This window comes from Opisthocomus hoazin, chromosome 23, assembly GCF_030867145.1.
Source record: "Opisthocomus hoazin isolate bOpiHoa1 chromosome 23, bOpiHoa1.hap1, whole genome shotgun sequence".
Classification (NCBI taxonomy): Eukaryota; Metazoa; Chordata; class Aves; order Opisthocomiformes; family Opisthocomidae; genus Opisthocomus; species Opisthocomus hoazin.
The window spans coordinates 10381476-10398040 of record NC_134436.1 but is presented as its reverse complement, the minus strand read 5'-3'; the positions used below and the strand labels follow the sequence as shown (position 1 = coordinate 10398040).

The window sequence follows — 16565 nt, the reverse complement described above, 5'->3', positions numbered from 1 at the left end:
TCACTGTTCTGCATGATTACTGGCTTGCAATTGCAGAGTTTCCAGACTCAGTGGAGCACAAGCACAACAAACTTCTGTAAAGCTGAGCAGACACAGAGGACAAACAAAGGCAGAATGGACAGCATATCAGCAGTTTATCAAAACCGAATACCCAATTACATAATTAATTATATTATCCCACCCACTAGGCCAGTCCTTGTGCCACCTCAGCAAGTTACCTATCCAGTTATAATCTTATCTTCACCACTATATTTGCTGCACCAAAACTCATGTCACTAGATACCATATCAACAGGTTCTCGACTGGCAGAAGTTATGCTTCAGAAGACAGCACTCATTGACACCTACACCAACACGCCCTGATCTCGCTAATGCCAGTACTGAAAGCCAGTGAAGAAAACACGACAGGTCTCACGTTAAGGCCGTACCTCCATACCTGTTGCTGCAAAACAACTGCATGAGGATGTACAGTTAGAAGTACATCATTTAAGTACATACAATCCAACTTGGCACGTATTGAACTATATTGTAAAATTAAACTTTGCGTATGGAAATGAAATCCTTTGATAAAGTTTAATTCCTGCAAAACCTGACCATCTCCTGAAAACCTATAAAACTTTAAATGCAGGTTTGCCAACACTACTTGTCAAGTGATAGCATTTTCTTCCCTTCAGCAAGTTGTCTTGCTTTTCTTCGGAACTCAAAAATCTTTCTAGAGGGAGGTTAAGTTGAAAGTCCTCTTTATAAAAATATCTCCCTTCACAGCCTTTTCTGGCATTTCTCAGCTCTGAATTTATAAAAGTAATTCCACAACACATTCACTGAAACACCTAATATAAATACAGCAAAGCTCACAGTCCTTAATGGGGGTTACAGGAACAGGGGCTACACAAAGCACGTGCCACTACTGCCCTCTCTCGGGAGAAGTCGGAACCTGACATTCCTCTTCCTTGAAAGACTACAGTTATCCACAACATTATTTCTATTATTAGTTTTAATATTATACATCCGAGCATATGTACTGTCATTTATACTTTATTTCAACTGGAAGTGTCCTCTCCCAACAAGAGGGATTTCTATTAGATCCCTGAACAACACAGGGAGAAAAACCTGCCAGTACACTAAAAAACAAAAGAGGAAACCCGCAGCATTTGCTTAGACACAAGTGATTTCAGTGCTGAATCCATCTACCTGCAAATGCAATTAACAAATACACCATCAAAAAATTTCAAAAGCTGAAAAAAGTTGGATCCAGACCACACAGGAAGAGGTATTAGACCAAAAATTAATGGAAATAGTTTAAATATGCTCCACTGTTTTCCAGAAAGGCATAGTTATTCAAAGGTGGGTGAAAAACAAACCTAGCAGTGGCAAGGGAATAAAAAGAGCTATTGGACAGACATGCTTTTTAAAAAAAAAAAACACACAGAAATGCGGAGAAAAAAATGCAGAGAAAAATTTGGTTAACTATCATTTTAAAGAAATTGATGGGTCACAAACAATTAGGAGCCAGATCAGTTTAAAGACGACATTTAACATTTAATTGCTAGAAAAACACTTGAAATGGCTCTATTTCACAAAATGTAGATTCATAAAGAGCATTCTGTGCTACTGAAGTTTATCTCTAAACAGTTCTAAATAAGCTGGAGTCATGGTAATATTTTAAAGGCAATACAGGGTGTTTAGTCTAAATCAATCCCTAGTACTACCGTTAAAAATTTGCCATTTAGTCCTTCAATACACTGCTTATTCAGTCCTCTTCACTTGAAAGCTGAGCAAAGCATCCCTTTCCAAACTGGTAGCCCAGTCTCTAAAACTGGCAGCAGATTCTAAGACTCACCAGCTAAATTTTAACAGTTTAGTAATCAATGCTGGTTTCTACAGAAAATACTTCCCTCAGCTTTGTTTCAGAACTTGTAAGGGGGAGGGAGGCACAAAGAAAGAAGTCGATGAGATTGCTCGCACACATATTTATCCAACCAAGTAAGAATGCTTTCTGTGTTCTCATCAAGCACAGCCAGCAGCTTTGGCCAGCTGCAAGCAAGTTGCCCCACTACATAATTACCAAGCACTTCTATGGTTATTTGAGCCTGAAGAAATCGGTATCAGAGACCAGTGACCCAAAAGCTTTGAACGCCAAATACTGTCATTTAAAAAAACTGTGCCAAATATAAGTAGGGTATGAGTACCTATACACATACATATAAGTATGGGTTGGAGGGCAGGGCGACTTTGGCACTAAGGGGACTACAGCAAGCTCTTTCAATTACCAATTCTCAGAGCATCTCTATAACCTACTTATTAATAAGTAAAAATAAAAAAAACAAAACAGACCTCCTTTGCCCTCCTCTGGAACCGGCTTTCCAAGTGTGCAGCACCAGACAAGCAGCACAACAGGGCTCACGTTTACCTCAGAGATGACACTGTCACTCCAGCTACGTTCGTCTGACATTCTACATTCACACATTAGGAAACGACAACTATTTCTGGACTGCAAAATATTATCTGAAGGACAGACAGATTATATACCATGCATCCTAAAGTGGCAGGTTGCTATGGTTTCCCACTGCAAGAACAAAATACCCTTCATTAGGTTATCTGAACATCTCCTCTACCAAACCAAAAGGGTCTGTCAGGGAAGCAGACTGTCCTTTAATCACAGCTCTGCCTTTGTGAAAACCAGGGCATCTTTCTCCTAAAACAGCTTTTGAAAAGAGGGATGTAGCTGTGCACACGAACTGAAGTGTCCTGATGCTTCATATTCCGAGCTGTGTGCTAACCACCGAGTTCCCACAATAGCACAGACACTGACTTGCAGGCTGCTGCACTCTGAATCTATGATTCAGAAAAAGTTATTTAACTCAATTGTTTAAACTACTACCTGAACTTGTTAACTCATTCATTTGGTGAAGCACATTAGCAATTACAATCAATTAGCAGACCCTCTTATCTTGGAAATGCAACACAGATAACAAAAAGCAAACTATTATCCTCTTAAAACAAGATGTATCACTCTTCACTGGGGCATTGGGAGAATGAGTTACTCCAGTCTGACACGAAGCACTCTTCTGTATACTCAGATTATTTATGGGACACTTTGCAGAGTGTGACAGAGCTCTACTTTTGAGAAAAACAGCAGCAAGATTTATTGGAGGACAGTCTACAGCAAGGTGCAGGCATGGGCCTAGCTTGAGAGGCTTCCTCCTTCCCACCAAGGCAAGGCATTCACACGATCCAACCCTTAAAGATACTGTTCCGCTGTCACTTTAATTTGATGTTTTAGAATAAAAATAGGTTTCAACTGAATCTGCTCTCCAGTCTAACTTGCCATCTAAGTGCAAAAGCTAGGACCAGAGAGGCCATTCCTGTGCAACCAGGGACAGTGGCCAACACATCGGTGTTGAAACACTCTCAGTCCCATAATTTTAAAGGTAGTCAACAGGAATTTGCATTAGAAACATGAGACAGTTACATTTCTCAATCAAAGATCTTAAAAAAGCTTCACCACAGAGTTCATTTATTTGCAAATACACTGAGCTAATAGCTCTTGAGGTTGGATGAAACTAGAGTCAGAGGAGAAAGCTTAAACTGTAAATATTACTCAACAGCAAACTGACCCTGTCCCTAGACTGCTCCTCACAAGGTGATTAACCAAAACACACACCCCTTTGCAGGCTCATTAATAACCTAAGTCCCCAGACTCAGCTTTCCCTGTCAATTCAGGAAATTACTCAGTGTTCTGAATCCAGCTGACACTACTCTTCCCAGTAAAGCAGCCCTGAGTCTTCTCAAAGTGGGAGGAAATACCTAGCTGAAAATTACGAGCAGAAAAGAGGTAATCACGGAAAGCTCGGCTGCTATTTTAAAAAAAGTTTCCACCACAACATCTAGGATTTCATACCCCACGCCCTTTTCTTCTAGGACAGCTAACTAGTCCTCTTCATGATGCTTGTTGGCTGTTCTAACAAAGGCTGGGGGAAAGACGTGTGAAACAGCAAATAATTTTTCTGAATTGCTTTCAAGTTCAATACCTTTGGGGTACAAGGAGACTATTTTTAAAATCAAGGCATCACAAAAACAATTCAAAGAGATCACAACAAACATAAGCAAGGACACAAATCAGGTATCGGATAGATACAAGAGACTGGGGCATTTAGATTACATGTTATTCCAATAAAAAAGCTAATGGACTGCTATCATCCCTATCCGAAACAGAGCTTTGTGCATTATCATTGCCGTCAAGGTGGGGAAACACTCACCAGTCTGCTCAGCAATTTCACATAAGCATGTAGTAATAAGTTGTCCAGTTTGAAAAAGTAGATATCCTGTTATTACCTTGTAAGTTTTCTTTATTAAGAAAATGAGTGGAGAAAAAAAGCATGGAATGGATGTTTGACTAAGAATAGGAGTTAATTACAACTTTTAGACCCATTCCAGGCTTTCGTATTTACAGAAAGTGTTACAATCTCTATATTCAACTCTGACAAAGCATCCTTCTCCCAATTGATTTACAGCAAGAAAACACAGAGCTTGTTGCATTTTTCTGCTTTTAAACAGGAAGAAGTCTACAGGCCAAGGAGAAATGCAGTGAAAAGCAAGAGTCACAAGAAACTTTTGGAAGTTACAGTCAGATCATCCAACACATATCAATGTTCTCCTTCCCTTCTACACTGCCCTAGTGAGGCCTCATCTGGAGTACTGTGTCCAGTTCTGGGCTCCCCAGTTCAAGAAAGATGAAGAGCTACTGGAGAGAGTCCAGCGGAGGGCTACAAGGATGGTGAGGGGACTGGAGCATCTCCCCTACGAGGAGAGGCTGAGGGAGCTGGGCTTGTTCAGCCTGAAGAGAAGGCTGAGAGGGGACCTTATAAATGCTTACAAATATCTGAAGGGTGGGTGTCAGGAGGATGGGGCCAAGCTCTTTTCAGTGGTGCCCAGTGACAGGACAAGGGGCAATGGGCACAAACTGAAGCACAGGAAGTTCCGTCTGAACACAAGGAAGAACTTCTTCCCTCTGAGGGTGACGGAGCACTGCAACAGGCTGCCCAGGGAGCTTGTGGAGTCTCCTTCTCTGGAGATATTCAAGACCCACCTGGACAAGGTCCTGTGCAGCTTGCTGTAGGTGACCCTGCTTCGGCAGGAGGGTTGGACTAGATGACCCACAGAGGTCCCTGCCAACCCCTACTATTCTGTGATTCTGTAATTCTCTAACATCCAGGCTAACTGACACCCCCTGTGATCTCCATGACCTTTCTTCTCCAATGAAGCTGAGACATCTAAATCCCTTACATTAATGATAGTGGGAGTTCGATGCATAAACTCCTTTGAGAACCTGCATCTCCGTGAGCTTTAACAAGGCCTTTGAAATTAGAATCCCACAGTTCCCCTGTGCCCATGCTGGACTTGGTATTATGAACACTTTCCCTGCAGCCGGTCCAAATGGCTTAGACACTTGTCCCCTCAGCCTCCCAGGCTGTACTCACAAGCGCTTCTACGTAAATCTATCCAAGAGATCTTGACTCTGTCCTCTGACATTTTTTGATATAGTGAGCTTCAGTAACAGTGCAACACCAAACAAAGCAAATCTCCTACAGGGCCTCACATTTACTTGGGAAGCTTCACGTCTTTCATTTCCCTTTCTTTCTCATGTGCACTTTATTAGCACATTAATGAACTAATTCAAGACAATTAATATTGGAATAAGGGAACAAACACAACATAAGTACTGACAACTGCGAACAAAACCCTGATTCTCCTTACGTGTGGGGGTCCATCCGAATTGTGCAGGAAACACCAAGGTATACTGTATATGAAGAGGCAGGGAAGAAACGTTTCTGGCTCTTACAATAATCCTTTGTTTACTGAAATCCCAGCAAAACTAGTTTCAAGAAGCTTTATCTTAATCCTGATGCTATAGTCATAAAACACTATATGGTGAAGCACGAAAAGCCATCACTAACTTCAGTAGCTGTCTTGAAAACAGGGTGATAATACACATGCAGCTTTTTCCATGGCAGAAAGAATGGTATTTCCCCCTCCCAAGGACCCAGACTGCATACACATGGTTCTCCCATCAAGACAACCACGTTGCAGCGCTTCCTGGTGTTGTTCAGAGAAGTCAATATCTGTTTGTAACCCACCACAAAATAATCATATTTCTGCCACAGCAGAAATTCCTCTAGCTGATAACAACAGGTTTATAGTCCCCACAGGACGTAACTATAGGATCTGTCCTCTGCCTAGTAACCATGATCTCTTGATTTTGTCCAGGACAGCTCACAGACAAGGAAGCCCTATTCGTTTCAGCATGTACCCTTCCAGAGCGTTTTTTAAAATCTTACATAAACAGGTGGAGGGAATTGTGAATGTTACTTAACATAAGTACAGCAGAAGGATAATGAGAAAACTACGTACTAGAGAGCTCTAAGACTTCCCCACGAAAACCTGCTTTAGATCAAAGCTCTTTTGTTTATAATGGTACTATCTGCAGCAAGATGCACGCAGGATCTTTCCTTGTAATACAAGGCACTTCTAGAACAGGTGGAGTGGAAAGGACACAGGGTTTTCTACAGAATCAGACAAAAGCTTTGAGGATCGATTCGTAAAGATGAAAGGGCCAGGGAGCAGCATCGCTCCACCAGGGAAGCCCAGGTAGAAGCTGAGGACAACCCTGCAAAGGCAGACCAGGACTTGGCCAGCAAAGACACCACCCCACAGCAGAGCGCACAGAGCCGGCCTGGCGACAGCCACGGGACAAACTACCAGACAAACGAGAGGTGACAAAGCAAGTCCAAGGTCCGTCTGGGAAGTCCACTCAACAGGTCTGGACAAGCTGAGCAGAGCGCAGCCCTTCCCAGAGAGTAGCTCTGAGCCTAAGTGAGGCTCCTGGAGCCCTGGGCAGGGAGCGCGGGCCGGAGTCCCACACGAGACAGGTCCAGCTAATTCAGACCTACTGGTGCTCTCCGACTCTGGCAGTAGGGATTTAACAGATGTTTACACAGACTTCTGAAAGACATATAGAACCAGATTAAATAGAAAAGAGGTGAAGACATCACTCGTGCAGCTATCCTTCTGCAGCAGGACCACCACCCATCCCTGCAGCAGTCCCAGGACCAGCACGCTCCTCAGCATGGCACAACCACACACGCTGGGATCAGTGTGCCTTCAGCCACCGGACCCATCCACAAGAGAACAGACCCATCCACAAGAGAACGGGATGGTCCTACCTCGGGCACGACAACCACCAACAAGGTAGGACAGACATCTAGCAGAGAAGATTTAACACCTTCAGCTGTCCAGTCTTAACCCTCTGCCTCCTGTCTGCCAGAGCTACTCGGGAGCAGCTACAAGAGGTTGGAGCAGTCACCGGTGCCCTGGCTGCCCGCTGCCACCCCCTGAAGAGCCCCCTGCCCATGCCCAGCAGGCTGCAGAGCAGCGGGAGCCTGCGCGCTCGCTCCAGCGCAGAGCCCGGCACCCCGCACAGCTGCTGCCCAGGAGGCCAGCGGCAGCCTAGGCTCTGCACCGGGGACACTGGCTGCCTACGCTGCTGAAGGTGTCCTGCCCTTCCACCTGCTAAGTGTCTGAGACCTAGGAGCATTTTTAAATCAAAACCTGCACGTTACATTTAACTGATATTAATCAGTTTTTCCTTAGTGTCACTTCAGTCTGGAATCCTCACTGCAAGAACACAAAACAGGCCAGGGGCACTGGCTGCTGTCAGCAGCTTCCAACCAGCTCCGTGGCCCCCCTGCTTTGTAGAGTTCTCAGGCTATTTTTAACAGCAATTTAAGAAATAAAAGCTATTTAAAACAAGCAGCACAAAGAGAAGTATCATTTGCTTCACGATTATTATGTGCATAGTAACGACAGGAAGGCTACCGCAACTGTTTTCCAACTCTTAAAAAAAAGAACGCTTCCTTTGCAATATATAATTTTGAATTTTAATTTAGATAACTCAGATTATTTACTGGCAACAAAAATATGCATATTCATGAGATCTGATTTACTATAATCTTTATTTCTGATGTTCTGCATCTGTGAATACTTGAAGTACTTGAGTTGGCATTCATGGGCAATTATACAGGAATCTCACAGAGTGGCAACAAACTGATTTATAGTTAAGAGTTTGTAGCACAGAAAACCAACTCATTTTCATTCTGAAGGGCTCTGGCATGAGATTTGGGATTGATGCTTCCAGCCTCCTTTTTGAACAAATTACTCTTTCTTGCCTAATAGACATACAAATCAAGGTCATTATAATGAGGGTCAAAATAGTGATTTTTAGATGAATTCACTCTACCAAAAGTTCACAAAGGTCTGAGGAAAGAAGTTAAATAGACAGCAAGTGGAAACCTAAAAGTTCAGTTAGATTCTATGCAAGCAAGTGGTGCTTTAGAGGAGAAAGACACACAATGTGGTCGTGCCACCTTCACACCCAAGGACTCCCTCCAGCTCCCTCGTGCCGACTCCCACCTGGCCTTCTCGAAATCCGAGCACTTACTATGAGAAACGCATGTTTCTCAAAAATCTCTGCATCTCTAACCACGCTCCTTTCTGGTTTTGCCTTTCTTGTCAATCACTCCAGCCTTCGGAAATACACAGACTCCTCTAATAAAACCAACCTTGGTGAATTTCCAAACACAAGTCACAGGGAAAACGAAACAAACACATAATAAATCAGCGAGAAGTACAATGGGAGAAAATAGGATGAATACAGTTTTTGATGCACACACTGAGTAAATCAGACGATAAAGCTCACTGATGCATGAAACCGTCCCTCTGTTTTACCCTCGCACTCCTTCAAACGAAGCAACACAACTGCAAAGGCTTCCCAGGAAAGCTGCTCCCTTATCGTCCTCTCCTTGCAGGACAATAGCCCAGTGAATACTGGTAGTAACAGCCATTAACACAGACAAGCGGGGGATGTGCAAAGTGTTTTTAAGATCGAGTTTGGATCGCCGTATTAAGAGCAACTCAGGCTAACGATTGCTTTGCCGAGCCTGGCTCTTGGGGAAAGCACACGCCGCGTCCTTGCCAGGATATCGCTGATGTTTCTAAACGGTAAAAAAAAAAACCCGCACATACAAACAAGTTTCACTAAACAAAAAACTCTCATAACTAATCTTTATTTTTCCACACAGCCTGGTTTAAAGCAAAAGCAATTCCACAGCATTACCCCAGGAAATATAAAGACACTGAAAGCAACTGCAGTTTCTCACACCTGCAAGGCAAAGGCCCACCTCCAAGAGCAAATCAACCATGCTGCTCGTTTCAGATAGAAGGAACCAGAAATTACACACACCCGATCACAGTCCGTCGTTGGCTGCAACTCTTAGACCTACCCTTGGCTAACAGAAGCACCCTGCTCTGAACAACTGCCGTGTTGTCTATCACATCTGTCCACTAAACTGTCTCATGTGAGTAGATATACGCCTTTTTTTGTTATTGTTTTGCAAATATTATGCTAACTTTACCCCAGAGGGCTTTAAACTCATCTTGTCCTCTACTCCTGGCAGATGCGACCAGCTCTAATGTGATGAGTATTGTAAAGAAAACCTGTGCTGTAGAGGAGGGTAAAATACTGCCTGGAACAGGTGTAGGCTGTTTGCCATTTGCCACCACTTCAGGTGCACCTCACCCTCCCTCTATTTTTAAAGAAAAGCATAAAGCACTTGGGAAATAACGCTTACAGCGAATGCAAACCAAAAAACGTTCATAAGCAGCAGACACAAAGACAGAAAACCATCCTGTCTCAGAGGGCACAGGGTGACTTCTTTGACTTGGGAGTTCAGGCACAGGCTGCCTAGAGGCAAAATACACCATTCAGCCTTCCTTTCAGGAAGATCTCTCAACAACAGAGAAGCCAATAGCCTCCACCGGAAAAAAGCATTCTTCTCAGGGTAGTTACCACCTAGGCTGCACTGAAATTCTGGACTTCCCGAGAGCATTTCCAAAAACCACAAAGCCCGCCTGGATCTGAACTCTTTCAAGCCCTTCTGAAGTTCAGACATCTTCCTCCCACCTGCAAGCTGCACGTATCTTCAGTATCTTTACACTTAACAGTAAAAAAAGTTGAGGACTGTATTTCATCTCATTTATTAGCCACATATCAACATGTGTTTTTTTTGAGGAGTCAGAAGATCAACTGCAGCTAAGAGGTTTGCCTCCCTAGAAACACTGCATTATAGAAAGCATCAGTTCACTCCTTCGGAGAATGCTGAGCCTTTCAACCAACTCATAGTAATCATCACAACGGCTTGAAAGTTTTAGGCTGTAGTGGAAATAACACCCCAACAGTTTCAGGAAAGCGAGTGCTTAGGCACCTCTGACCCACTCAAAGACGCAGCATCCATTAGGTTTGCAAAATACCTCCTCCAGCCATTTCCCAGGCTTCATGAGACTGGCGTTCCCTTCTGGTAAAATAACAGATACTGGAACATTTATTAAATAAATAAATGAAGCAGCCTGGGACCAGAAGCTCTCCGGAGCAAGCAACTCCCTTTACTTGCCTAAAGCCAGTTCAGAAGCAGAATACACAAACCACGACCCTACCAATCCGTACCTGCAGCTCCCAGCCCCGCGGAGGCGGGGGCAGCCGCACCGCTGAGTCCCGCCAGGACACCCGGCGAGGAGTCGGAGCCAGCTTTCGCACCGGGCTCCTCCGAGGGCGCGGGCGGGCGGGGGTCCGGCCCCGGCTCCAGCCCCCGGGAGCGGCCCGGGCCCCGCCACTGCCACAGAGGAGCGGGCGGGCGGGAGCCCCGCGCGGAGCCGCTGCCTCGCGCCCTCCAGCCCGCCCGACGGCTCCAGGACGAGGCGGCGCCCGCGTGCCGGCCCGGCCTGTCTCCTAGCGACGGAGCCCCGCCCCTTCCCGCCACCCGCGCGCCGCGATTGGCCCGGCCGGAGGTCTGTCACCGCCTCAGCTCAGCTCGGCCCAGTCCCGCCGGGCGGGCGGCGGAGGCATGGCGTGGGCCTGCTGGCGGCAGAGGGGCCGGGCCGCGCCGTAGAGGGGTCGGGACGGAGCTCTGCTGGGGCGGCGGGCACCGGCTCGGCGCCCCCCGCACGGGGGAAGGGAGCGCGGCGGCAGGGACAAGGTAAGGGCGCGGGGCCGGGGCGGCGGCGGGCGCGGCCGGGCCTGCGGCGGGGCGGCCCCCTCAGCCCCTGAGGGCTGTGGCCTGTGTGGCTCCTTGCAGATGATCGAGACGCTGGCGGCCGCTGGCGCTCGGGAGCTGCTGTACCAGCTGACGGCCCTCGCGGAGCAGGAGCCCCGGGGCCAGCCCAAGGCCTCCGGCCTGCGACTGATCGAGTCCGCTCACGACAACGGCCTCCGGATGACCCCCAGGCTGCGGGACTTCGAGGTGAAGGATCTGCTCAGCTTAACGCAGTTCTTTGGCTTCCGTACCGAGACTTTCTCGCTGGCCGTGAACTTCCTGGATAGGTTTCTGTCAAAAATGAAGGTAAGGCTTTTTAAGGTTGAAGCTCTCGGTCATTAGCTCCTGCTCGTTGCAGCCTTGTTCCTGTTCAAAGTTAGAATGTCTTGGCTCTAGATGGCTAAAGGCCAAGCTCCGTCCAGAGATGCTGATTGCTCATGAGCTAAAAAATGGCTTTCCCTGTCCAGATTTTAGTGCTGTTAAGAAAGCTGTTTTCTCTGGAGAAGGAAGAGGGCATCGGTGTCGAGTGGAGGATGCCCGCAGAGTTGGAAATGCAGGCCGTGTCAGTGGGTTAGAGCAAGGCAGATTGTCTCATCTGTTGCGTGTGTGCAAGCACACCTTAAATTACTTCTTATTTGGCTGCTGTTCCGGCCTGCCTGTGAGCCTCCTGCACATCAAGAGGCTTGATGCTGTTCAGCACTTGGAATCTGGTAAAACATTTAGTTAGCGCTCCATTCCACTGTGCGTGTGTGGCATGCTGACCTGGGTTGTTTTTTATTGTCTAACGAGATGGGATTATCGCTGGACTATCTGGTCAGGAACAAAAGCTTGTTTTCCTTGTGTTTTAAAACAAAAATGAGAAAGCTAGATGGGGCGGATAGGAAAATGATGCTTTGAAAGGCTTCTGAATCCAAAACAAGCAGTACAGATGGGGACTGTAAAGGCTATGGAATAAAATGTTAGTTTATCTATATATATGTATGTATGTATATATTTGTGTGTATATATATAGATGAGAGTAAAAAAACCCCTCTTTTTTGGCATAAGCTAATATGTTTGACGCTTTAAGTCCTAAAAGCTTCTGACTGGGCTATTGTAGAACCTCATTAAGAAACCAGTTCTACCTCAATCAGAATATATTGATCTGCAATCTTGCTTTTTAGATGAACGAGGCAGAACTTGTAGTGTGTAGCGGTCTTCTCATTTAGTTAAATAAAGATAAAAATGTAGGTAGATAAAAGACTTACTCCTCAATCTTGTAAAAACAGAACAACACCCCCCCGTCTCCCATAATTTTTTCCTAAAACACATTGATGCCTATGTAGTTTGGTACTTACGTGTTGGAATGGATGAGCAAAGGCCTTCCTCTTTGAAAGTAACAACAATTTACTTTTCTTTAGGTACAGCCGAAACACTTGGGCTGTGTTGGCCTCAGCTGCTTCTACTTGGCCGTGAAGGCATCGGAAGAAGAGAGAAATGTTCCTTTAGCCACTGACTTAATTCGAATAAGCCAGTACAGGTTCACTGTTTCCGACATGATGAGAATGGAGAAAATTGTATTGGAGAAGCTGTGCTGGAAAGTCAAAGCTACAACAGCTTTCCAATTTCTGCAACTATATTATTCACTCATTCATGAGAATTTGAGCTGTGAAAGGTACAATATCTACTGCTTATTTTGCTATGACTGCCTATGATCAGGAAGCCTATGTAGAAAAGTAAGCAGGGAAATTACTTGAGTAATTACGAATTTACTCGTGGCTTTTCTACACTTAAAAATCCCACAGACTTTCCCCGTTATTGCTAAATACTGTAAACGTGAGTATCTGTGGTTTAATATTATTTTAATTTTAAATGTTGTTTGCATAAATTGATCTGAAGAGTATTGCGCTCTGACCCGAAAACTAGACTTGCTCAGTAATGATGGTGTAATAAATCTCTGCTTATGCTGCACTAAGTATTGCCTCATTGCAAAGATTTCAAAATCTGGCTTAGAAAGAGGTTCCTTCTGCTGGCAAGCACTGAAATTCCTTTTTGGTAAGCCTGTTCTGACAGTGCAGCTCTCCCCAGTGTAACACGAGTCATTTTTGGCATTGGGACTGCCAAAACGGAACACCTGTTTGACTGTAACCCTAGAACTTCTGGGACAAATGAGGCCTTTGTTTAGGTAACGAACGTTCTTGCTGCTTCTCTGAATTCCCAGGGCGGTGCTGCCTTGATCAAGCTTGCGTTCTTCTACATTCACTCATCTGTTTTTATTACAGGAGAAAATACCTTAATTTTGAGAGACTCGAGACCCAGCTTAAGGCATGTCACTGCAGAATCATGTTTTCTAAAGCCAAGGTAAATGTCTCGAAAGCTCAAAGACAGGTAGACTACAGGAACTTAACAAAGCAGCATTTAAAAATATTTTCTCTCTCTTCAGCCTTCTGTCTTGGCACTGTCTATTATGGCACTGGAGATAGAAGAACAGAAGCTGCTGGAGTTGACAGAGGCACTGGAATTTCTGCGACTGCATTCCAAGGTACATTGATAAAGTTTCAGGGGACCGAGGAAGAAGAATGCCTGCAAGGGCCTACACGGTGGGGAGAGGGGAGGTCCATTGGCATACTGGTTTCTTTTGTGGCTTTGCTGGGTGGGGCTTTTTTCCATTTGGCTGGGGATCTTTGTCTTCTTATCTTACGTGAAGAAGCTGAAAGTACATGTATGAAATAACCATTTAATGAGTATTAACATACGAGATTCTGTCTTGCTATTTAGATAAGCAACAGAGATTTGACCTTCTGGAAGGAACTGGTGTTAAAGTGCCTTACAGAATATTCCTCAAGCAAGTGTTCCAAACCAAACGTCCAGAAATTAAAATGGATTGTGTCTGGGCGGACAGCACGGCAGCTTAAACATAGCTACTACAGAATAACACACCTCCCTACAATCCCAGAGACCAGCTCCTAACAGGTAACTCCTTGTAAAATCAACAGTCAGCTTCTGATAATGTAGAAGTAATTAGCTGTTAACTGCCTCAAAGTTTCTTAGTCCGTACAGGCAACCTCCTGGAGACCTGTATCCTAACTGTAGCAGGCCTGTCGTAGAGGCTGGCCTGTTCTTGTGTTCTTGCTCGAGCCAGTGCTGTACCTAAAGAAGTGGCAACCTCAAATACGAGCGCTGGCGAAAGAACTGATCCTCTGGTGTGCTGTGGGAGCACAAACGTGTTCTACAGACATTGGGACCTCATTCAAACTCGAAACATGGAGCAAAACTGGTAAAAAGGCAGAGAAAAAGCTTGGCGTGCTTCTACCCTAAAAAGAATCGGCGAAAAGGGAAACAGTTGCCTGTTAGAGTTTCTGGTAATGGTTCACTTAAACTGCTTAAAAGGAAGACAGTTTTATGCAGTTTTACTTGTATAACTGTCTGTTTAGTAAAGTCTAAAAAGTGTAATTCAGTTATTCATATTACTGTTTTTTTTACTCTGTAGAAACTGTGAACTACTTCCTTATCTAGACTTTAATTCCAAAGCCTACGTATTTACTATAGCAGAGGTCTTGCTGTTGTCTTGCTGTAGTAAAGTCTGATGCTTTGGCTCTGGTAGAAGGCCTTTCACTGACTGGTCGGTTTTGGTTTGGTTTTTTTACAGGAGTACAATAAAATGAGGAGAGAACCATCCTGTGACCTTGTCAAGAGACACATGAATATTTGAGAAGCAAAGTCTGAGACATGATCTTAATAACAAAGAATGCAACTGGTGGAGAGAATATGTAACATTTCAGAGTAACGATCCTTTCAGCAAATATGTTCTTTTCATGATGATTACAACAATATTCGGTGTCAGTTTCCAGTCTTATTTGTCAGACTGTTTACTGTTCCGTGAAATACCACAATACCGATGCAAGGAATTTTAACACCTTATAGTTTGTAGAGCAGCTCGTGTAGTCTAGCCTTGGTTTACTGTAACTGCAGGTGCTGAATTACATATTTAATTTTAAAAATCTGGTTCTCTTCCCACAGACTGTGTGAGACCAGGAAAACATCACGTGCAGTGGCACAGTGCCGCAGTGTCTCAGTCGAGCTGAAGACTAATCCCGCTCAGTACTGATGACAACAGCAAATGGCTGTCGCTTGTCACATCACCTGACATGCCTTTCGGGCAGCGCCCCATGTCTGCGTGTTCCTCTGGGCAGGGCACCGGCCTTCTGCCGCAGACACCGACTGAGAACCAGGCGACGTGCTGCCCGCTGAACTTGTGAAGTGGCTAGAGCAGGAGGGGAGAGAAACCTGATTTCACGGCCTTGGAAAAGGTTGGCGCTAACGCAGCACCAGTAACTGCAGCATTTTGCAAGAGGTGTAGTTTGCTGAGATGACGAATTATTTCATAGAGTGTAAAAGCTTCATGATACCTAAAGAAAGTTGAGGGGAAGTAGTGGGCCAGCTGCCCCAAATCTGGCAGTTTTCCAGAGTCACTGTGCAGGAGGCAAATGTTGATGCTGAACGGGCGCAGCTTTGCAGGCACGGTCGGAGCAGGGCTACTGCCCCAGCTTGGCCTGGACGTAGGAGCAATCGTGTTGAGACGCACTGGAGATTGCCTGGACTCTGATCTCGTTAGCCGTAAGCTTCATAAAATACAACTCTGAAGACCAGATCAGTACCTGAGGCGTATCGTGCTTCTGGTGCTAACAGGAAAGTGAGTCCTAAGAGTGTATTACTGTATGTAAGATGAGTGGGGGTGTTGGGGGAACGTCGCTAATGACCTCTTGAGTTCCGCATCGCTGCGGAGCAGAGGCGGTTAGCGATGGGCTGGTAACAGCCCACGGCCAGATGAACTGATGTGGTGGAGAGGGAGGGATCAGAACGTTCAGAACATGGTGTGGGCTTAGATGTTAGCCGGCCAGCCCTTTCCGCTTTATGGTAACGGCTGAGGGAGAAACCGTTCTTTGCATATCCCACACTCCTTAAACCTTTCACAGAAAATTGTGTACCAAAGCTCTGTACCAGATGAATTGTGAACTCACGGGAGTGACTGCACTACACGACATGTAAGTGGGCTCTGCGTCTGTCAGTGCCCCCTGCGGGGTGTGCTGGCCTCTGGAAGGCCTACGAGGGGTTGGACAAAGGTGTGGTCAGCCTGCTGGGAGAGATGGATTAGAGGCAATGTGGGGTTCTGATGGTATTGTCATGTCTCAAGATATGGACCTTTCAATTAAACATTGCAGCGTGCTTAACAGAGCAACTCTCTTCCCATTTGTTAAGAAACATCGCAGTAGAAAGCCTATAAAGCGACTTTTTATCTGAACCGTACCTGGAAAACTTCCAGGCAGGAGGGAAGAGATCAAGGAGATTGTTTCTTTTTTTTTTTTTCTTTTTTGAAGAGGTTGAGGCTGCACAGGAAAGGCTAGAGAGCCAACAGGAAGAACTCAAGGTGCTTAAAATTATT

General features: G+C 45.3%; 1 protein-coding gene and 1 long non-coding RNA gene across 2 annotated transcripts in view; one reads left to right on the top strand and one right to left on the bottom strand.

Annotated features, from left to right (window-relative positions):
- The window catches only part of LOC142364019 (uncharacterized), a 303513-nt gene extending 292793 nt beyond the window's left edge, over nt 1–10720 (bottom strand). Inside the window, exon 1 of the long non-coding RNA XR_012766092.1 lies at nt 10558–10720. This is a non-coding gene — a long non-coding RNA (uncharacterized LOC142364019). The remainder of the gene's footprint in view (nt 1–10557) is intronic.
- Nucleotides 10721–10913: 193 nt separating this feature from the next.
- CCNG1 (cyclin G1) lies at nt 10914–14965 on the top strand. The gene is made up of 7 exons (XM_075441997.1): nt 10914–11086; nt 11186–11449; nt 12544–12797; nt 13405–13483; nt 13566–13664; nt 13901–14095; nt 14772–14965. Exons 2-6 carry the CDS (start codon nt 11186–11188, stop codon nt 14090–14092), a joined length of 888 nt encoding a protein of 295 aa, XP_075298112.1. The 5' UTR covers nt 10914–11086; the 3' UTR covers nt 14093–14095; nt 14772–14965.
- The last annotated feature ends 1600 nt before the right edge of the window (nt 14966–16565 follow it).

Excerpts from the sequence above, each read along its gene's own strand:
- CCNG1 (XM_075441997.1), top strand. The coding sequence starts at position 11,186 with ATGATCGAGACGCTGGCGGCCGCTGGCGCTCGGGAGCTGCTGTACCAG. Across the intron at positions 12,798-13,404 it reads GAGAATTTGAGCTGTGAAAG|GAGAAAATACCTTAATTTTG; the intron begins GTACAATATCTA and ends TTTTTATTACAG. Across the intron at positions 13,484-13,565 it reads TCATGTTTTCTAAAGCCAAG|CCTTCTGTCTTGGCACTGTC; the intron begins GTAAATGTCTCG and ends CTCTCTCTTCAG.